Source organism: Anguilla anguilla, chromosome 4, assembly GCF_013347855.1.
Source record: "Anguilla anguilla isolate fAngAng1 chromosome 4, fAngAng1.pri, whole genome shotgun sequence".
In the NCBI taxonomy this organism is placed as follows: domain Eukaryota; kingdom Metazoa; phylum Chordata; class Actinopteri; order Anguilliformes; family Anguillidae; genus Anguilla; species Anguilla anguilla.
The window spans coordinates 13,258,152-13,279,929 of record NC_049204.1 but is presented as its reverse complement, the minus strand read 5'-3'; the positions used below and the strand labels follow the sequence as shown (position 1 = coordinate 13,279,929).

General features: G+C 37.6%; 1 protein-coding gene across 2 annotated transcripts in view; it reads left to right on the top strand.

Annotated features, from left to right (window-relative positions):
* Positions 1-5,586: 5,586 nt before the first annotated feature.
* LOC118225422 (vacuolar protein sorting-associated protein 8 homolog) overlaps positions 5,587-21,778 on the top strand; it is a 29,221-nt gene continuing 13,029 nt past the window's right edge. Inside the window, exons 1-28 of one of the 2 annotated variants that reach the window (XM_035413779.1) lie at positions 5,587-5,735; positions 6,879-6,947; positions 7,467-7,648; positions 8,188-8,281; positions 8,676-8,708; positions 9,313-9,367; positions 9,568-9,692; positions 12,939-13,025; positions 13,609-13,676; positions 14,504-14,657; positions 14,748-14,807; positions 15,486-15,593; positions 15,834-15,911; positions 16,270-16,443; positions 16,736-16,807; positions 16,955-16,990; positions 17,090-17,180; positions 17,601-17,647; positions 17,861-17,950; positions 18,437-18,483; positions 18,875-19,097; positions 19,314-19,403; positions 19,550-19,586; positions 19,959-20,001; positions 20,271-20,343; positions 20,788-20,907; positions 21,362-21,433; positions 21,539-21,658. In XM_035413779.1, the coding sequence (XP_035269670.1) occupies positions 5,616-5,735; positions 6,879-6,947; positions 7,467-7,648; positions 8,188-8,281; positions 8,676-8,708; positions 9,313-9,367; positions 9,568-9,692; positions 12,939-13,025; positions 13,609-13,676; positions 14,504-14,657; positions 14,748-14,807; positions 15,486-15,593; positions 15,834-15,911; positions 16,270-16,443; positions 16,736-16,807; positions 16,955-16,990; positions 17,090-17,180; positions 17,601-17,647; positions 17,861-17,950; positions 18,437-18,483; positions 18,875-19,097; positions 19,314-19,403; positions 19,550-19,586; positions 19,959-20,001; positions 20,271-20,343; positions 20,788-20,907; positions 21,362-21,433; positions 21,539-21,658 (2,568 nt within the window). In that variant the 5' untranslated portion in view covers positions 5,587-5,615. The remainder of the gene's footprint in view (positions 5,736-6,878; positions 6,948-7,466; positions 7,649-8,187; positions 8,282-8,675; positions 8,709-9,312; positions 9,368-9,567; positions 9,693-12,938; positions 13,026-13,608; positions 13,677-14,503; positions 14,658-14,747; positions 14,808-15,485; positions 15,594-15,833; positions 15,912-16,269; positions 16,444-16,735; positions 16,808-16,954; positions 16,991-17,089; positions 17,181-17,600; positions 17,648-17,860; positions 17,951-18,436; positions 18,484-18,874; positions 19,098-19,313; positions 19,404-19,549; positions 19,587-19,958; positions 20,002-20,270; positions 20,344-20,787; positions 20,908-21,361; positions 21,434-21,538; positions 21,659-21,778) is intronic. The other variant, XM_035413781.1, reaches the window with a different exon arrangement.

The following is a 21,778-nucleotide window of genomic DNA, read 5'->3' as shown; positions in this document are numbered from 1 at the left end:
CCGAAAGTAATTGGACACTTGGGTGCTCAGCTGTTTGGCCAGCATGCTGGAGTACAGAGCTGAAATAACAAAAATTGTGTCACTGTCCAAATATTGTTTTGACTGTCACGTTATTTTCCCATATGAATGTCATCCACTTGATCAGTTTGTTGAGTCTGTGCTGATAATGGGATTCTTTAATGTAACTTGTTAGATTATTAAGAGGACTAAGAGGGATTTGTCATATACTTTTCCACGCTTCCACTTTTCCACTGACAAACGCCAATTCAGGCAGCGTTACTCACCCTTTGCTATCAAATATAATCAAACACAGGAAAGCAAAGCAGCTTGCTTGTGCCCCACGATACCACTTGAATTGTTACGTGTAGAAATTCTAGAAGAATAGAAGTCCCTAGGTTTACAAATGAGTTTTTAATCCAAGCAGAGTTTACTGCTGAAGTGGACTTACTGTTTTGGGATTTACCGATGATCGTTAAATGTTGTGTTGAGTGTAACAAAGAACAATAGCTAGTGCTAAGCATAGTGCTATACTACTATGGTACATCCCTTATTTCGTTGGTTCTTATCATTTTAAGCACGATCATTATTCTTTTTAAAGCTGGCTTTATTGCATGCATACATGTTTTATAACAACTTGAACAAGACTGCTGGAACAGCTTATTTTTAAAGTTTGCCATATCATTTTTTACAGATCTTTTTTTTTTAAAAAAACATTGTATGTCTTTTTCTGTTAAACCAAAGAATGACTAAAATGGTGCTTTCCATCCTCCAAATTGTACAGAACTCTTTCATTTGTTAATGGTCAATGTTCCTCCTCTTGAAATAAAGTAAAACTATCATCATGTTTTGCTTCAACTGTCTGTTGTATTGTGTAATCTTTTAATAGTTTTTATTTTATTTATGATTATGATGTCAAATAATTCATGTAATTGAGATCATTCATATTCAGAAAATATATCCATATTTCATGTCTCTTCATGATATGGTGTTTTATCTTTTAATTATTTTGAAGTGAATGTTAGAATAGCTATTATTATTTTCAAAGAGCGAAGTAGCACATACATCCACACAATCTTTACTAATTCAGCTATTGATATATTTCACCTGCCATATGCAGGACATTTCAATTTGCACTTTCATTCCTAAAATTAGCCTCGGGCTAAACATATTGAACACCATGGAAAATATTCCGCTCCAATGCCCATTCAATGCTGACTTTCAATTACTCTCGTGTTTATATGTTATCACAAGACTGCCAGAGCAATTAACAAATAAGACATAAGACTAACAATTAATATAGTACCAATTGAATTAACTATTCTCACTCTTAATGCTAAAGTCTTGTTTTAAATACTATATTCTACACCAATTGTATCTCATCTTGTGGGAGGCAGAGAAAGATTTTGCTGAAAAATATAATATTTAAATATAAACTACATAAAAATGTTTACATTTGAGGGTATGCATAGTACAAGATCTCTATCTCTATATAATATTGCAGCTTGAGCTGCTTGCCGAGACAGCCAGGTAAAATTAAGTTGGCAGTTGGTACCAATAGATTGTGTCAGAACAGTTACTGTAGCTGGCTGTTGGGCTGTTTAAGAGGTTTACCAGCCACTGTTTGGCACACAGTGTTTGGCAAACAGAGTTCATTCGGTAGAGCTTCTGGTGCTTGGTTTGACAGACTGCCATAAAGTGCAACTTTCACTTCTCGGAAATTTCTACTGGCCAAGATACATGGTTTGGATCCAAACTCTAGACCGGACTACCTAACAACAATTCAATATGTGAAATAATATTCTAAACTACTCGCAAACTATCAATTAGTTTAAACTTATACGCACATAATTCCACAAGTGTGTGTGTGTGTGTGTGTGTGTGTTAATAGTTCAAATGTTCGAAAGTCATATCTGTGAATTTTGGAGTGATTTTATGATTTAATATCCCTTAACTTTACATAATTGATTTTTCCTGAATTTTATTTGCATGTGTGGGGGAAAAAAAGTACTGTATGCATATTCATATTCATATGTGACATAAATTAAATAATCATGCTGGTTAGATTGGGATTTGAGAAAAAAATGAATGGCAAATTTTTAAAACTGTATAGTGGGTTGCTTTTATAATTTTTTTTCCAAATTCAAAGACATACAATATAGCACACACATGCACACAAATTTGCCAGTTTTCCAAAATACCGTTTTCATAATTTTCTAGAATAATTCAGTCTTTGGATGGTATTGCATATAGAAAACACAAAATCAACATGCAATACATTTTAAGAGATTAACTCTTTCATGGACTGATTGTTGATAAGCACCTGAATTACTGTATTGTGCCTCTCTTGAAAAAATAGTCGTATATCAAAATTAATATAAAAGACAAATGAATTGAATTTCAATCTGTGATAAATACTGTTAGCAATGTATTAGTATATCTACATTATGTAACATATTACAAGAGATGTATGAAACTTTCAGTAAGGTATATATAAGAAAGGGGTATGCCCTGCCAGCCTGTAGCTTTTGATCCGTCATCCCAAATTTACCTTTTAAGCTTTAAGAATGTTTAATCTCATCAGGAAATTTTATAAATGGTTTTACAAAATGGCCACAAAACAGTATGGCCAGGGCTTAAGACTTAGCCCTACCCAGAGGTTACTGCAGGGAACTATCATCACTGCACTGAACTGCAAACTACCAGAAAGCTTTCAGAGTCATACAGTGATTGGCAGAATCACTACCAGTCTTAGCTGATGAAGTTCCCATTGATAAATAAACACAGTGTAATATAAACCATATATAAATCAACTGCTAAAGGTAGAAATTATTGATTAGATACAGCCTTTGCGATCTGGCTGACTTGGTGATGTCATAGCCTACCGACATTGGTACTGTAGGTTCCACAAATAATTGTGCAGTAAATAACATTACATCACTTCCCAGCAAAACACAACTGTCATAAGGCCCTTCAGCTTCGGGAGATTCTCAAAGACAGCACCAATAAATACAGAGTTATGTCATCATTTCCTTTTAGAAATTTTCACCTTGAATCACACAACCAGGATACAGTTATGATGCTTTAAAATATTGGGTTCTATCCATTATACATTCAAGTACATGGAATGCTTTTCTAACATTGGTTAATGTGATTAAATTATTGTGGCCGTGATTTATTTTTTGAAGTGATAACATGGAAACAAATACTGTTCAGAAGTCTGAGTACCATGAAAACAGACAACCACACTATGCCAGTTGCGTTACAGAATTTTATCTATTTATGTAAAGAGGAAATTTAATAACACAATCAATGTCATAAACGGCAGAATATACTAAAAAAAATTAATGAGTTCATCTTTTAATTATTAAAAATATGTTACCTGTTGATTTCTCTCTTTTTTTGTCATATAGCATCCCCTAGTCACATTAAAAGCATTATAAGCAGAAGTAACTGCTTCAAAAGACAAACCTTTATGAACCTTTATCTAAAATTCAAACACTGCAGTCAAATCAATATTAGTGCTTCATTCAAACCCAACGGAATACTTTACAATCAAGCTAAAAGACCCATAAATGATGAATCCAAAGACTAGTATGTGACGATAGCAGAGGACACTATCCATTGGCTTGCCGTGATGTAATTGCAAACGTCTGATTACTTTCAAGGTGGCAGCTGTCAGGTGATCTACAGCTCAGTAAGGTACTACTTTCTCTGTGCAGACAAGAGTGTGGCACATTTATGACATAGTATATCATGTCTGTTCCATCTTTTCTGCTTGTGATACAATAACTAAGACATGCATGTAATTTCTCACAGTCCGTAGACCTTGTGCTGTGTGGCCTGTATGGGAGTAAAATAGTTACACAGGCAAGTGAACCCACATGTCAGTTGTACTGTTTGCTATGTACATATCATGATTAAAAATTGGTTAAAAAAGCAAGTAAAAAAGAATATCACAGACATGTGGCTATAATTTGCAATAGCCTTTATTGAGATAAAACTGCAGAACACAGGTCAAATGTGTCACATCATTCTCAGGCTCGGCACTATTTTGATAAAACATCAGACACCATCAGAGATTTGCAGTCATATCACAGCAAGCCAATGGATAGTGTCATCTCCTGTCTTCACACTATGCAGTCTTTGAATTGCTTATTTATGGTTGTTACAGCTTGATAGGAAAGCATTCTGTTTTTAATGAAGCATTTTGTAGACTGAAGTTTTTGAACTCCAGCTCAAAGGAGCCATATGTTCCTAAGGCATTTTCTGAGCACAAATACTATTACTATAAATGTAAAAACCAATGTGAAAATACAGGAAGAATCTGGAGAGTGGGAGAAAATTGAGGTCTGAATTAAGTTTCCTGGGTTTGAATCCTGGCCCGGGGCTTTCTGTGTGGAGCTTGCATGTTTTCCCCTTGTTCAAGTGGGTTTCCTCCCACAGTCCAAAGACATGCATGCTATGCTAATTGGAGACTGTAAGTTGCCCATAGGTATGAGTGTGTGAGTGAATGCTGTGGGTCCTGCGATGGAATAGCGGCCTGTCCAGGGTGTATTCCTACCGCTTGCTCAATGCATGCTGGGATTGGCTGAAGCCCCCCACCCCGCAACCCTGACCAGGAATAAACGGGTTAGATAATGGATGAAGGAGAAACTGAGGTATGAAGCTGAAGTGGCTGAGATACGCATTTGCAGCATTCGTCTCACTAACAGGTAAGAAGAAAGCCTATGAGTTGCGGGTCATCTTTCTCCTGTCTTGAAAAAACTTGAAAAATAAATTTATTATTATTATTATTATTATTATTATTATTATTATTATTATGTCATTTGGCTTTGTCTATTAGAATTATGTTCCGGGTGAGTCTGTCAATCATTTCATAAATCCTTGTAATTGAGAACCATATAATTCAAATGCTTTTTTATCTTTAAATGAGTAGGATAAAGAACATAGGCTGGTTTTCAAGCGCTATTTGATATTTACTATACCTGACAAATTATACTTTCACATTTTATAGTATAACTATTATTATGAATTACTTCTGAAGACGTTAGCCTTCAACTTCAACCTTCAAATGGGCTTAAACTGAGTCATTAAAAGGACATTTTAACCACATCCTAGTCATGCTATGGATTTGAGGTTTTCTTGCGAATACAATAGGTGGAATTTGCTATTGTATATTAGTGTCTTTGGCGCCCTCTATGATTAGAAAGAACAAAACCGCAGTTTCTAAATACTAGCCTACTGTTTATAAATGTTTGTAAATGCGGAAGTGCGTATTAATCGATAGGACAAAATATTGCCTCCATTGTAAAAACTGTAATATAATTCACTTGCACATTACAAAGTAAATTTGTTTCACATTGCAAAGGAAAAATGGCTATAAGAGATCAACCTTCCATTTGTGTGCAATATTTTACATGAAACTGCTTAGCTAGCATAAATTATTTATTATTAGAACAGTAGTGTACATAGTTACAATAGAATACATGCCGTGATAAATGTGGGTTTTTTTTTTTGTTTGTTTGTTTTTGTTTTGAAGAGTTATCTTGTTCGCTGAAAGTTCTGCTGAAAGCTCACCCGTGTCACGTGATTCAGCTTACTAGGTCATATGATGAATGGGACGGAAAGGAAGACTTTGCTTTTGCCGTACGATATTCGCAATGTCTGAAAATGAAAGAGAAGATGCACATAGTTCAGAACTCTTCTTAGGAATCAGTTTACCCGAAGCAGAAGAGGTAACTCAAAATATCATACTATGAGGAAATATATCTGAGTCCGCATTTTTGCAACAGTCTTTATGTGAAAACTATGCCTAACAGATCTGTTGTCGACTTGAATCCTGTCGATCGTCTTAGAATAGCCTAGATAATTTAAGTATAGGAGTTCTTAGTTATTTTAACCAGCAATATATCCACTATGCCTGTCAGTGTAATTTTTACATTTATGCGTGGCCCGAGGGTACGAAGGGCAATCAGCGCCATGGCCCGAGTTATTTAGCTGGGAAAAGTTACTGAATTAGTGGGAAGCAGGAAATGATGTTCTGCGTGATGCACGCTCTAGAAAACTACGCCACTAAATGCATTAACTGAGGGTCTTACGCCCTCCTTTTGAAGAATAAGAACGAAATAACAGACGTTTGCATCGATTGCATCTTGTATAGAACTTTCAGTTTCTATTCAGAATGCATTCAGAAGCACAAGGCTAAACAAAGTGTTAGCACATAAGCTGCATAGAGCATATCGTTGTTTTTTTTTTTTTTTTTTTTTTTAAATCACATCACTAAGTCCGGCAAATTCAGTATCTATGAAATGAGCTTGCTGTTGAATATCTGTTGCCGTAGTGCTGAAACAGCAGAGTTAAGATATGTTTCAGAAGATAGGATGTTTTCGATTAATGTAGATTGAACACATCGCTGACGTTTTGTTTTTTTTTGGAGGATGTTCTAATGAATTTAAAAATGAGAATAATTACATTGACTGTAAATGTTCTGCGTGTTTTCAAAAGTCCGCAAATAAACTGGAGCCCGCCCTGGAAATCTGTTGCTGCAAGCCGGTGGGAATTATAAAGTGAAAACCCAACCATCTTGAGTTACACAGTCATGACTTATGAAAATTCTCTCCCAGTGCATAGTATAAACACAAGGGTGACTGTCTTTTACAAACTTGTTGCAGTGCTTCCATCTTTGTATCAAATACCCTGGTTTCCTTTCCAGTGTTGACTGAAATCCCTCCCCCTTCCTAGTTATGAAAGTTTTGCTGTTTAAAGATGGCTGGGAAAGCTTTGGGGTGGCAGGAATCTATGACAGGAATTGAGTATTGAGCTTACCATGCTGTATACCGTGCCTGCACCTCATCAAACATTTCTACTTCCTTTGTCAGTTGGATGACCAGGAGTTTGACATTCCTCAAGTGGAGGCAGCTCCCACCCTAGAGAGCATTTTAAATGAGGTATAGTTCATGCAGCTGCATGTTTTTGATGTGCCAACATCTTTCCATGGGCAGTCTGGTGTTCCAAGTCACTCTGGTGTTATCCTTACTTTTTTGCCTTTGGAATGCATTGTGTGCTCAGTAGTGAGCCTTATACTTTGTATTAAAGTCATCATAATGAAGATTTTATTACTGTAACAATGCCTGGTATTTGTTCTTTAATGTTGTGATGATGTGCAATGCTGCTGAATTTTCAGTGTTTTCCCAGTGTAGGGCCTATTCCAATACAATTATTTTGTGTCGTGAGAGTCCTCTTAAGGTCGTACATGTAATTTATGATAATAACCTGCAGCCATTTTAATTAGGATTCAGAAAAAGTAAAAATATTATCTAAACTCATTTTTTAAATTTTGCATTCAGTAATTACTCTACTGGCAGGTATGAAATATATGAAACCCACAGCTTCCTCACTATTACTAGAGATATAGTCGAGCATCTACTTGTATCATTGAGTGACCCAATGGCCATTGTCACTTGCAGGACTCTTTCCTGGAGATGGAGCCCAACTCCTTCTTACCTGATGACTTCAGTCTCTCCACACTGGAGGGGGAAGAGTTGGAAGAAGGCAGCTTGCAGCTCCAGCAGCAAGATGAGGTGGTGGTGGAGGGGGTGTTATCCGAGCTGGAAGAAGAAACAGTAACATCTCCACCAGCATCCCAATGGTAGCACATTTAAGACGCTTATTTGAACAGCTGTTTTAGAACCTGCACCCCAAGATACAGAAACTTATAAATGAACAAAATCATTTATTGGACAGTTTTCAAAAAAAATGCATGATCAGTCTTTATGACAAGGGTGTTCAAGGAAGGTCATGTATTTTTTTTTTTTTATTTTGTGCCAACTTCTGCTCTTTATTATGTAATTAGCCCAAACATACAGTTACTGATTAATATTTTAGCAATGTTTCTTAATAAGTTCACAAGTGACAGTTGAAAACTTTTCCTTTGTCCGAACATGAAACGTATTCATATGATCTAAGCCAGTGTAAGTGTATTCAGCTAATTACCTAATCCGTGACAACAAAAACCTGCATACACTCTGGCTCTGCAGGATTCAAATTTCTCTGCTTTATGACAATCTTTATTTTACAGTGATATATTCAAGTTAAATGTTTGCTGTGTGTGCAATGATGAGCATCAGAATTGGTAAAGATCACTCGATGTTTAAAGGTACATGTTTGTTTTCATTTTGTTCCGTCAAGGATCAAAGATCCACCTCTTCCCGCAGTTGAAAAGGATGATGTTTTGCATTGCATCACTCTGAAAGGCATCTCTGCCCAGATCCTGTCTGCTGTGGTAATACATTTTTTCTGTATATCTCTTTGAGTAAAACCATTGGGTGCAAGTATAATATCAGCTTTATTCAAGAGGTTTTCCTCACTGTCTAATCTTCTAATCTAACCTGCTGGTTTTAGCTTTCCTACGCATTGACAATACATGTTGGTGTTGGTTTTCTGTTTGAACATAATACACTGTCTTCCCTGATTGGTTCACTTGACCCATGTGACATTTTTGGACACGTCATCAATGATTATTTTTATAATGGAATACCACACCCAGCATTTCATCTCTTGTATTTACATCCATAGTGTGTTTAAGTATAAAGTCATGAATGCTGTTTTCTGGCTGTCACTGAACACAAGCACTGAATGTATTTTTTAAAGGGCTTATTCAGTGTATGTGCTTGCAGGGCCGAGTAGAAGGTGGAGGGGCAACTGCAATGGTAAGTCCTAATGTTTTTCTGAACAGGTAAGATTTATGACCAGATTTAAGGATCCTATTGATGTTTTATCAAAAAAATAATAAACTGGGAACATTAGATTGGCCACAAATTGTATTCAATTTCCGCCTGTATTAACTTGCTCTAGAAAATCCTTTGGAAAGCTTTCAGTTACAATTGCTGTTTCATTTAAAGTTCTTTAAAATGTCCTGAATTTATATTTTAATTTCCGTAATAAGCATCTAGTTGGTCTAAGCAGACACTGTATAGCATGTGCTGAGTATTAAGGTGGTACATGCTTGTTTTATATTCTGAATTGTTCCTGTTCTGCAAATACTGTAACATTTATATACCAGAGGGGTATTCATTAAGTTAGCTGGCTAACATTAAGATACACTGTATTTTTAAAACTCTGGGCATCAACATTTTTTTTGCAAAGATTTGCTGTTCAGCTTCTTAATCCTGTTGTGTGGAGTGTGTCCACCGAGTTCCTGAGTCTGAATGTCTTGACAGGGAGGTCTTCAACTGTATGCATTGAGTCTGAGGTAGTAGCTCAAACATATTTGTTTATCATACATAATGTTTCTTGGATATTTTTCTCCTCTAGGCTGTCTGTGGCATTATAGCAATAGGGACATCAACTGGCCAGCTGCTCATTTTCGGTAAGAAAGTGCTTGTTTTGCTCTCTTGGCAGTCTGAACAAAAGACACAAAAGTCATTAGTGAATTTACGTGAATGATTACCCAGTCACCCTCATCCCATGGAGGCTGAGACACAGACTGCTCACAGGTCTGGGGTAGGTTTGACCATTCTCCTCATCTGTCAGTCATCTTGCAAACTTATGACTTGCTCTTGTCACCAGACCCCAGTCAGGTTCTGAAGCTTTGTCTCGGGAGCCAGGCCTTGGGGGCCCAGCACGGGTCCATAACCGCCCTCGGGTTCAACAGTGACGGCACGCGCATCCTCTCTGGATTTGCCAGGGGACAGGTGACCCAGAATTCCCTGTTTTCAGAAACATAAAATTGAAATAATGAAAACATAAGAACAAAAATGAAACACTTGCAAATATCTTGTACTAAACTTGTATTTCATAGAAGTTATTTGCAACCCAAAATGTAACCCATAGAAAACAAAGCAACTACAAGTTAAATAGTTAAAAGTATACTATGATAAACTTTACTAAGCATTTACCATACAGTAAAATCTATAGGCAAGTACTTTAACTCTTCTGTTGGCTTCATATTGTGTCCACAGTCAAAAATGACCCACCCTTTCCAGCTGTGATAAAATTTCTTAATTGAATTTTAAACCCTAAATCACTATTTTTCATGTAGAAACGACTTCAATAAATCTGTGAATAACTGTTTTCCTACTTCACAGTCCAGAGAGATTGTATTCCTTCAGTCTACACGACTCGTTTTTACTAGAAAACACATCATCATAATTTTTTGGCACTTAACTTTGATTATGACTTCTGATTTAATAACTGCAGTGTTGAAAAAGACTCATAAGACAATCTTTGCACCCTGATAGTGTACCACTATTAAAATAAAAAAATGGAAATGTGTATCTTTTCACAGCGGTTGGGTCTTTCCAAATCAAATGGTAGGGTCATCAAATTTAATGCTGAAAAATGTCAATTTTGGGGGCTTTCGCAGCTGTTAAACTTGAGACTTGAGGACAATAGGAGGGTTAAACAATAAAATTTAATGCTGAAAGATTGGGAATAAATGAGCATAAAAATAAGCATAATAAAACAAAGAATGCATATAATCAAAATACTGACTTTTTGATTATAGTTCACTGCATAATATCCATGTAATTCTTTGCATTAAAAAGTGATCTCTGAATTCAGATAGTTTATTGTAGTTATTCCTAGGGTTGCAAAATTCCGGGAATATTCAAGGATGGAAACTTTCCATGGGAATTAATGGGAATTTATGGGAATTAACGGGAAATAATGGGAATAAAATGGAAATATAGCCCTATTTGCTCAGGCTGCATTTACCATGTCATATGCAAATAGAAACAAACCTTTATCCATATCATAAGCAGACATAATTGCTATGACCCCTCTCCAAAAAAAAAGACTTTTCTCTTAACACCTAAAAAAAACCGTCTTCCGAGTATTGTTTTAGAATTCTATTTACATAGATAGTTGAAGCGCAAGTTTTTAGAAAAAGTCAAGGAATGACAGACATGTGGAATAAACAAAATACATCCCATTTTAATGCGCAAGGGGTCCGTTGACCCCACGGGTTTAGTGACCAGCAGTATACTGTGAGTAGTGCCAAGTGGTAACCACATGGTCACATAACCACATGGTAACAGCTAGCTAGCAGAAGGTGTTAACAAGGTATAAACTGTGTACTTTGCATTAGGCTACTATCTGCCGGTTAACTGAAATATCATAAAAAATATTTTATATATTCACTCCAGTAATTTAATCAAAACTTACTTGAAAGCATGTAGTCCTTTGGCTCAGACAGTGCGGTAGTGTTGTCAGTAATGTGGGCTGCACACGTGATGGGAGAATGCACTGTGCATGCAGAGGGTTGTAATTTTACTGAATTCCTATTTAAAGGTGCAGTGTGTAGAATTTAGTGGCATCTAGCGGTGAGGTTGCAGATTGAAACCAACTGAATACCCCCCTTCACCCCTCAATTTCCAATGACGTAGAAGAAGCTACGGTGGCCAGTAAGTTCCAAACATGATGTTATCGTCTACGACAGCATCGAGTAGCCAAGTGTCAAGTGATGAGGTTCCTTGATGGATTTATAAATTGTATTTAGTTATTTAGTTTGTAAAACTGTAGGTCATAGCTTACAAGTAAGATAGCAATTATGATTATTGATTGTTCTGCATTGTGGTAGCGTTTTATTGCTAACGTTAGCTGTTTTGCATGGTAAATCATAGAAAGACATGATGCCTCACAAAAACTATTACACTACTTACTAACGCTTACATAACAGTGTGAAATATCCTCATTATAAAATACCACTAACCTATTTAAAGACACTCAATTTCAAAAATAACATATAACCGAAATATTTTGAGCAGTAGGCCTAATACTTACATAGCAATGATGAAATCTTATCTGTTTTCAATAGACAGAGACAGAGTAAATCAATTATATATTTCTATCCGCTTCTGTCTTACACCAGAAAATGATGTCAGCTAGGTCTATCAGCAAACATATGGCTTAGCTATGCCCAGAAGTCCTCAATAATAATAGTATTTTCCAAGAAATTTCGAAAAATCGTTAACAACGTTTCGTTAGGTGCAGCGTATTTTACTGCTACCACAGAGTGAATGCGTAAGTGAATGCGATGATAACAAACCCTCGATTACGCTGACCAACGAAACGCTATTCCAAAAGCAAAATTTGACATGTTATACATCGTTAGAAAGCTTATACTCTCACCTGCTGAATAAACGGATTGTCAATCAAGCCAGACTGTACTAAAAAGGACGATAACGCCGTAAACAACACGTGTGGTATTACGCAATATTTTGGAAGGTACCCAGGCAAATGCGCCCCCTCTACAGCCGTTTGTCCATTCTGGGCTACTGTAGAAACATGGCAGTGCAACATGGCGGCCTCCGTGGAAGAGGACCCGCTCCCTATGTGGATATAAAGGGCTCATTCTAAGGTAATGAAAACACAAGGATTCTCATTTTCATGGGATTATACACTAATTAAAACATACTTATGAATATTATATTCCATTTCTGCCAAGTCCGTTCCGCTAGATGCCACTAAATTCTACACACTGCACCTTTAAAGGGATGCTGGCAAATTATCCGTACATGTGATGGAAGAGTGCGCTGCTGAATGCAGTGCATGGTTACAATTCAATTAAATGGGAATCCTTTTATCCAAAACATGCCATAAGACCTAGTATTGCTTATTTTATGTGTATTTTCCCCCAAATAAGTTCACTGTTAAAAGGTAAGATTTTTATATTGAAATTGTGCAAAATTCCCAAAATTCCCAAAAGCTTAACTTCCCTTCCAACATTTACCGGAAATATTCCGACCCTTTGCAACCCTAGTTATTCCCTATTCATTTGTAGTGTCACATACTGCACACAGTTGATGTAAATGGAGTACTGTAGGTATGTTTGCATGTCGATATTTCTGTCAATATGAGCTATGCGTGTTATTCTACATTAGTGCAGCTGTCTATCAATTAGTGACTGATCAGCACTGTGCTCAATGCATTTCATCTAGATTCTTCAGTGGGATGTTGAATCAGGAAAACTGCTTCGAACCATTGCCAACGTTGTTCCAGTGGGCAATGCGGTAATCACTGTCAAGGTAAGATCCACTTTGCCAGTGGAGGGAATTAGAGTCAATTGAATAGAGACCTTGGCTTTCACTTGAAAATAATGTAGCTTCAATCTCACATATGCATACAGTCTTTGCATACTGGTGTGATATTTTAACAAATAGGAACTTTTCTGTTTGTCCATTTATGACATTGGGCATAATGGTCATAATACTGACTTTGCATGTATCAGTGAATCCCTGTTAAACCATCTAAAAAATGTAACTGGGTCAAACAGGACCTAGGTTATAAATCATAGCACAAGGAGTCCCATAAAAACAATAAATAAAAGAAAATGCTTCTTCAACCAATTGTTGAAAAAAGAAATCTTTCTCTTTTTAATGATTTCTTACAGTTATTTGTCTGAATAGAATTACAGACAAAGGTGTGTTATAAAATCTGCTGTCTAATTATTCAACCTACAGAGTTGGTTTGAAATGTGGCAATGACAGCGCTTGGCTCGGGGCTGGACCACTATCAGATCTAGGCTGATTGTAGCTTGTGTTCAACAGGGTATACAGTATATCAAGTGGTTGTGTGCTAACTGGTTCGTTCTCTATCACTTGTCCCCAGTTTACAGATGACCCCACGGTTGCTGTGTGCAACGACAGCACCGGCTCTGTGTTTGAGCTTCAGTTCAAGTGAGTGGCCACCTTCATCTCTCTCCTCTGTCTTCAACCATGTTGGTCACTAACAGCACACGGCCACGGTATCATAATCTCTGTGTGCAAGTCGTTGCTGAGATTAGCAAATTATATTTTGGTGGTACCTTGCCGCTCTGCTGAGGTGTGTGAGAAGAATAACTGGATATACAAATTTAAACCCATCTTGGAGTTTATGCAAGTCAAGTGCTATAAAATTATAAAGTAGCAATAGTATTTGCATATGCAAAAATAAGAAAATATGATGCAGAGAACAGGTCGTTCAACCTACCCTGGCTCATCATTTGCCTACAATCTAGAGAGAGTAGCCTGTACTTGAACACCCCCAAGAGTTCTGACCTTACTTCATGACCGAGCTAGCTGTTCCACGCATTTCTTGATATCAGTGTAGAATTTATTTATTTGTTTATTTATTTATTTAAATCTGTGCTTTATCCTGCTGACATTGATGTTTTATCAATTGAAATGATACAAACCAGTCACTTTTTGTCTTCTTTTGTTGAGCCTGAAGAGATTTTAAGGGATTTACTAAGACCTGAAGCACTTGCAAAACCTTTTAGGGCACAAAAATAATAATGCAACCAAGGAGTGGTGCAAAACAAATCATTGGTCAGGCTATTTGTTTTGCGTGTACTAAAGGTCTTAAAAAATCCAATCCTAAGTGGCTTTACTTAACTCTTACATCTCAATCAATTTATTTGCCCTTCCTTCTACTTTTTTAAGAGTTTTTTTGTTTTACTCATACAGCAGTGCTTGTGGTTTGACGGTCGATACTCGATGGTGACATTTCTGTGCATTCTGCTCAGGAGGTCCCTGGGAGCGAAGACGTGGGAATCCCGCTGCTTGTTCAACAGCGAGAAGGGGATGGTTCGCTGCGTGGAGCCCCTGCAGCTTCGGGAGGAGTCCTCTGGACACCCCGCTGCGCAGCTCCTCCTGCTGGCCATGGTATCACTGCGCAAGGTGGGAGTCTTTAGTGGTTGCTAGTCTCACCGGTCCGACGGATGGATTCACTTGATGTTGATGCACCTTTTGCTGTTCACCTCTCCGCAGCTCCTGGTCATCTGTCAGAGACCTGAGGCGAGAGTGATCCATGCCTCCCCTCTGGTCCAGGTTAGTGTTCAAACAGCAATTTGGCTGTTACTGAAAAGTGTTCAAATGTTCCCCCTTAAATGTATACAAATATGTCAGGAATCAATGTGTATTAGTTCCTGCTGCCTGCCTTCAAAATAGAACAGTGCAAAGAAAAATCAATACTCTGCTCTATTTTGTAGACAGCCTGGTGTAAATTATTTTTGTGTTGTTTTTTATCTAAGTATGACAGTATTTCCAGAAAATATATTGACATACATTGAAATGGTTTAAATAAGAACAGCAGTATTGCAGAAAAGAGTGTTACACTTTGTACGGTTATCAACGGAGTAGTAAGTGTTAAAAATGAGCACAGAGTAAGTGAATTTGTCTGAGAGTTCAGCATTTGTATCATGACTTCAGATTTTTTGTAGAACCAGAAACTTTTCTATCCGCATCTTCTTGGCAGACTCTTCTTGGCATCTGCTCCTTTTGTTTGGGTAGTTTCCCCTTTTGTGTTTGCCAGTTTTTTAAACCTGCTCATATCGAAAACAGCTTTTCATTGTCATAACATGCGTTTGCGCCCATGGCAGCTGTGTAAAATGGCTTTGAGGCCTAGTTTTCATCATTCCCTTTCTACCAACTGTATGTGGAGCTGTGGAGTGCGTTTTCTGAACTGACGGGGCAAGGCGCTGACAGTCGTGTGTCTGCACTTCACAGGCTCATACCGACTGTATTCCCAGCCTCTCCTGGCACTTCCTGCGGCTAGGAGGCTCGACTGATCCCGCGCTGGCTTTCTGCCAGGGCTCCTGCTTGTCTCTTTACCATGTGAGCAGTGTTTCTGAATGGTGCCATGCATAAAGAATTATTCTCATTCAGTGTTTTACGCTTAGTCTGGAATAAGTCTCAGGAACCGTTCCTGCTCGCTAATGTAGGCGCCTGGTTTTTAAGGGGTTAATTGCTGCTTAGACGTGCATCACTTTGCATTACATTACATTAGGAGCATTTTTTAAATTGTATGTAGGCGTGTACATTGAGCTAAATTTTTGCATTTGTTTTCAACTGCAGGTGAGATTCGGAAGTGAAAGTATCTCAGTAGTGAAATTAAAAGAATTCAATTTCCAGTTTGAAATAATGAACTCCAAGGTAAGTGGAATCCCACATATGGCTAAATGCTGAGAAATGTACAAAGATTGTGTCTGGAGAAATGCTGTAGAGATTTCATCCACTTCTCGATTCTATACATGTTCAATCAATTCAATAAAAAAGTAATGGGGAGAAAAGCAAGAACAGAGATCTACAGTACAACAGTACTGTTAAGACTTTCAATACAAAGATTTTCAATACAAACAGTCATCATCTTAAGTGTGTGTAGGTTTGTATGTATTGTACTTGTGTGTTCATGTGTTTGTGTCTGTGCCTGTGTGTGTGTGTGTATGCGTGTGTGTGCGTGTGTGCGTGCATGTGTTTAAAGGTTAATGTGTTTATGTGTGCCCTCTTTTAGTGGCTAAGGTCCAAGACCTTGCTGTTGGTAGATGCTGCGGAGCGGGTCCATGCAGTGGATAGGGACAGTGGGGAGGACCTGCAGGAGTTGGTGCTGGACAGTTTGGCACTGGTCAGCACCCCCACACCCCACCCAATCAACCAAGCCTCAGAGGAAGGCACCACCTCAAAACTGGTATGCTAGCCTATGGTCTATAACGTCTGCTTATTGGCTTTAATATTTCAAACCTGTCTTAGTTATTTCCAAAAATCTTGTGGATACTTAGATTGATATAGAAAAAAATGGCATCATATATCTCTGACCTTTCTTTGGTTTAGGAAGTCACAAATAGATATTTAATTATATTTAATATCTATAGACAGCTTTATTATAGCAGCAATGACTAGATACTATGTTCTGAAGTTGGGTTTTTAGTTCAGAATGAGAATGCCAGCTTTCACATAGAAACGTGGTTGTTTGTTTTCAGACTGAATGCAAGAAAATTACCTACCAGTCAGTGTGTGCTCATGGAGGGGAGGTTACCCTTCTGGGGACCAAGGTGATCTTCATCTTAACAACTACAATTAACAAAATCAATCATATATAAGCAGCATTAAGACAAACGGTGTCCACAGACTGACTTGCGCTGTGTGTCATTGACATGATTACTTATTCCACCTTCTGTTATACCATCTTCCCTTTTCAGTTCGTGCGGTTGGTCACATTGAAAGCATGGGCAGAGGTAAGACCCTCAGTCGTCTCCAGGAAAGATCGATTGATGTCTTGCAGATCTTTCACTCATCTCTAACGTCTGCGGTGTCCATTTTTTCGGTCTCCTCAGAGGCTGGACTGCCTTGTGAATCAGGAGCATTACGGCCAGGCGCTGGCTCTTGCTTGGAAGTTTTTTGAGGGGAGTGCCAAGGGAGTTGTGGGTAGGTAATCCTGGCAACCTGGTGGGCGCTAGGGGTGTGCAGTGTCTGTATCTGGATTTGTGTCTGTATTTTTATAGAAACCCAGAAGCGGGAGTAGCATCCACTTGAAGTTGTGTAAATCACGTAAAAATGGCGAATGTCCATTCCAGAAAATTGGCATTTTCATGTGCTTTAAGCTAGAAAACTGTATAAGCACTATGCATCACTCAGGTTTTGTGACATTGTGACAATGTTATAAGAGCATTTGCTGTTATCTGGGCAGCTACGGAAGTATGGAGACAAAGGAAATGTCCTCTGAGTTTTGCATTTCCTAAAATTGTTACCTTTGAAATTTAAAAGGAAATTTTAAATTAATAAAAATATTAATTTTGATATTTGTTTTAAGTCGAAAAACATTTGTTGTCGTCCTTGATGTGTAAGGTCTTCCTGGGGACAACCAAAGGAGGAAAGAAGTGGTGGCTAATAAGGTAAATGCATTTATAATATGCCTCTGAATTTGAATGTCTTGTCGACCATTTATTTCTGTGATTGTGCCATAAAACAATTCAGGTTGATAATAAATCATTATGAAATCTTATTAAGTCTTGCACGTATATTAAGGTTAAAGCATACAGTTTTTTAAGTTATATAAATGTAGTATGTGAGCGAATATAGCTCAGACACTGCATTTGATTCCTCAGGTGTTAGAGCTGCTCTTGGCCTATGTGGATTTATCACTGAGGAGGTGTCCTGAACAAGGAAAACTTCAGGTCATGGAAGAGCACTTCCAGGTGCATCATGGGAAACCACCCACTGTCTTAGTATTCCAATAACATAAAATGGATTTTGTTCATGTTTATGTTCACATATTGTCAGTGTTATATTCAGAGGCAAAGTTAGTAGTTTTCAGGGAGGCTCCACTTAAGCAGTCTGTATTTCCAACTGCTGTGTAGCTGTCAATGCAGAATCTCTTAAAAGATACTTTCTGATTTTGAGAAAAAATTAATAAATTTGTGAGGCATAATGATATAGTGAAACTGAGTGGTGGTTCCTTATTCAATTTGTATATGGAATCGCTAGTCAATTTCAGTGTAATGGACAACCAAGTCTAGCAGTCCAGTATAGTAGATATAACTCAAAATAACTGGAAAAATAATCCTATGAACCGATAGGTGTTACAGATGCCTGAGCTATGTTTGGACTAAAATCCTTTACTCTTTTTTTAAGCAAAAGATTGACGTACATTTTTATTTTTTATTTTTTATTTTTGTCTTCAGAAAACAATCCCCCTTTGTGTTACTTGCTGCATTAAGTTCAACAAAACGTGAGTATTTAGTATAAATTATCATGGAAATTTTTGTGTGGGATGCACAAAATAAGCTTATATATCACATGCGTTGAAAAGAAGCTGCAATTAGTCTGCTTGCCTGCTAGGAATTTGGTGCATGCCAGAGACTATAATGTGTATTTCTTGAGACAATATTTGTGGATTGTTTGTAGAGCACTCTTCACAGTTTGACTGGTGCACTTTGCAAAAGTGCCACACTTCAAAATGATTTAGTTTATTTACATTTATAGTAATGTATATTTAAATATTATAAGGAGAAAATATTAACTGATCATATGTATAATACTGCCTATACTGACAGTAGCAAATGGCTCAAGCCCTCCACATTCAACTTTGTTTGTTTTATTACCATCCTTTCCCACCACAGGGGGGTGCTGTTTGGAGAGGTGTATGAGAAATTAATCCAGCATGCAGTAGCGCTTGGGGTCCTGTTTGAGTGCCTGCAGCCCCACATATCTGCAGGCCGGCTAACAAGTATCCCCCCACTGGTCATGAAAGACATGGTGGCACACTATGATGACCAGGGCATGACAGAGCTTCTTGATGACCTCATACCCCACCTTGATGTCATGACCCTTGACCTTCACCAGGTGAGGGATGGTGTGCTTCTGGACACTTTAGTATCTCATCGTGTGACGAAGACGTGTCATAGTTTAGTCTAGGTTTTATTTAAGCAATAATGTGCTCATTTACCTTTTAATATATATATTAGCATTTAGCATGTTTTATTATTCCATATGAAAATTCTGTTAATGTTTAATGGTATTGTCTGCTCTGCTCAAGGCGACATGACTTCTGTTTCACAGGTGGTCTGTTTATCCAGACAGCACAGGTTGTGTGATGCTTTGATCTTTGTGTTTAACAAAGGAATGAGTGATTACATCACACCCATTGAGGTAGGTGACCTATAGTAATTTCTAGCACTTGTTTTCTAGTTACATCACTGAAGAGAATAATTCCTAATATTTAGGTAGTGAACCAAAAATTGAGGCAACAGTGACCTGTTTTCTCTAATTCAGTCATCTTAATAATGTTATAACAGGAATTGGTAGGAGGCATGGCCAGTGCTTCACATCAAGGTACAGGTATTTCCTTGTTTTCTTTCCTGTGTCAACTTGCTTTTCCTCTGCTGTGGCCTCTTAACAAAAAAAAAATACTGGGATCGTAAAAATAATTTACGATCCCAGTCAAAACAAGCTCACTAATTATTTTCACATAATTAGTGAGCTTGTTTTGACTGGGATCGTAAATTATTTTCAAATAGTACTATGTTTATCAGTGAAAAAGTGAGTGTGTATGTTAAAAACAGTGTGATGTAACTGCTGTCTTAATTTGGACAGTAATATAATTATTAAGAAATGTTATTTACCAGTCATGAAACACAAAGCTTTATGTATTAATCAAGAAGAATATGGTATGGTTGGTGAAGTCATTTTTTTCTTATTATCTAGATGAACAGACAACAGTCGGCAACAAGATTCTAGTATACATCAGGTAAAAAAAAAAACTGAATTTGAGTTTTTAATACATTTTCAATTTCATGAAAAATGTAAACTACGATGTACCTGTGTGTGCTTCAGTTAGGTCATTGACGATATCAAGAATAGAGTTGGTTGTTGCAAGGTGCATGACTAAATGCTTACTGCATCTGACCAAACGTATCCCTGTGTTTTCACAAAACCACCTTAGGTACTCCTTAAAAACTATTAAATGCTCAGAAGACCATCTGTAGATTGAAACCATGTGTGCTTTTCTCATTTTAGCTGTTGCTTGACTGGCCAAGCATATCCTTTTGGTGTAATCCCAGACAACATGGTTCAAACAGTGAAATCACAGGTGAGAGCTAATGACCAAACCAGAAGCCCACAGAGAAAATGGTTGCGGTCCAAGGACAGGTTCTTCATATGAGCAGAGCTAGTGCTGTAAAATGCTGGGTCAGTGAAAAATCTGATGGGTGTCACTTTTGTTGAATATACAGTAACCAGAAATCAAAGGACACATTAGTTAAACAACTTGACATCACCAGGTGATGCCCAAAACTCAAGCAGAAAACATACTTGTTTACTCTAGTAATTCCTGTATATGAATGAATTTTCATTGCATAAACAGGCCAATACAAGTGCAAAACTATTGTTGGGGACTTATGAATTTTTATTTATTTCTTTATCTTTAGAGTGAAGACAGTAAACATTCCAAAAGCTATCATGCAGTGACCACGCATTGTGGGAAACATTGAGTTTTGGTCATCAGGTTTAAAGCAGTGCCTTGTTTTTTCTCTAGGTCTTTACCTGCCTGACAAGCATACAGGTGAAGGGTATTGAAGCAAGCAAAGAGCCTTATCCATTCATCCGCACATTACTCCAGTACAACACAAGAGAATTCCTCAATGTGCTAGCACTGGTAAGGCTAGAGGAAGCAGAGAAACATTTCCCCCAAGTTGGAATTTGTGGAATGTACTTTTTCTGAACACGGTTAAGCCTGTAAACAATCAGTGGTGTACTCTCGATATTAATGCATTTTGTGTTTTATGTGATGGCCAGTTTTATTTTGTATTAAGCTAATACATTTTGATATAGCACTGCATTTATCTTCTGATTTGTAAATGCAACTTGCTCACAGTTTTGCAGTAATAATTTGGCCATAATATGTTTAAAATGTTTTAAAAAGAAGAAGAAATTCCATAAAAATATTCTATAATGTTTAACGGGTTCTAGTGTCATAATGACATATCTTTGGAAAACCATTTCTGAAAAAGACATCTGCATATTCAGTCAATTGGCTGTGCAATGGCAGATTCATTAGCACAAGAAAATCATTGCATGCTCTGATAATTAGAACACAATGTTGTTTCTAGGCATTTGAAGATCTGGAGCAAGACGAGCAAGCAATTGAATTTCACCAGAGAATGATAGACATCCTGCTACAGGTGAGTCTAAGATTGGTAGACAAAACAGCTCAGCATTAATAATCACTTATGTACTGTGCCCTTTGGTGTCAGTATGACATTAATATGCAAGATGTGTGTCTGCAGGTGATGCTGGAGAGCACAGACTTCAGCCCTTCCCAGATTGGCAGCCTCTTCACCTTCCTGGCTCGCCAGCTAGCCAAGGCTGAGGACAACCTCTTTGTTAACCGTCAGCTCTTCCACCAGGTCTGTGCCATTGCTGCTGCTGACTAGCAAGTCTGAGGTCACAGCTTTTCCACGAGGGTGTGCTGTTGATTTGTAAGAACATGGCTCTTCCACCAGGTGCAGCTGTCGACTCGTGCTGTC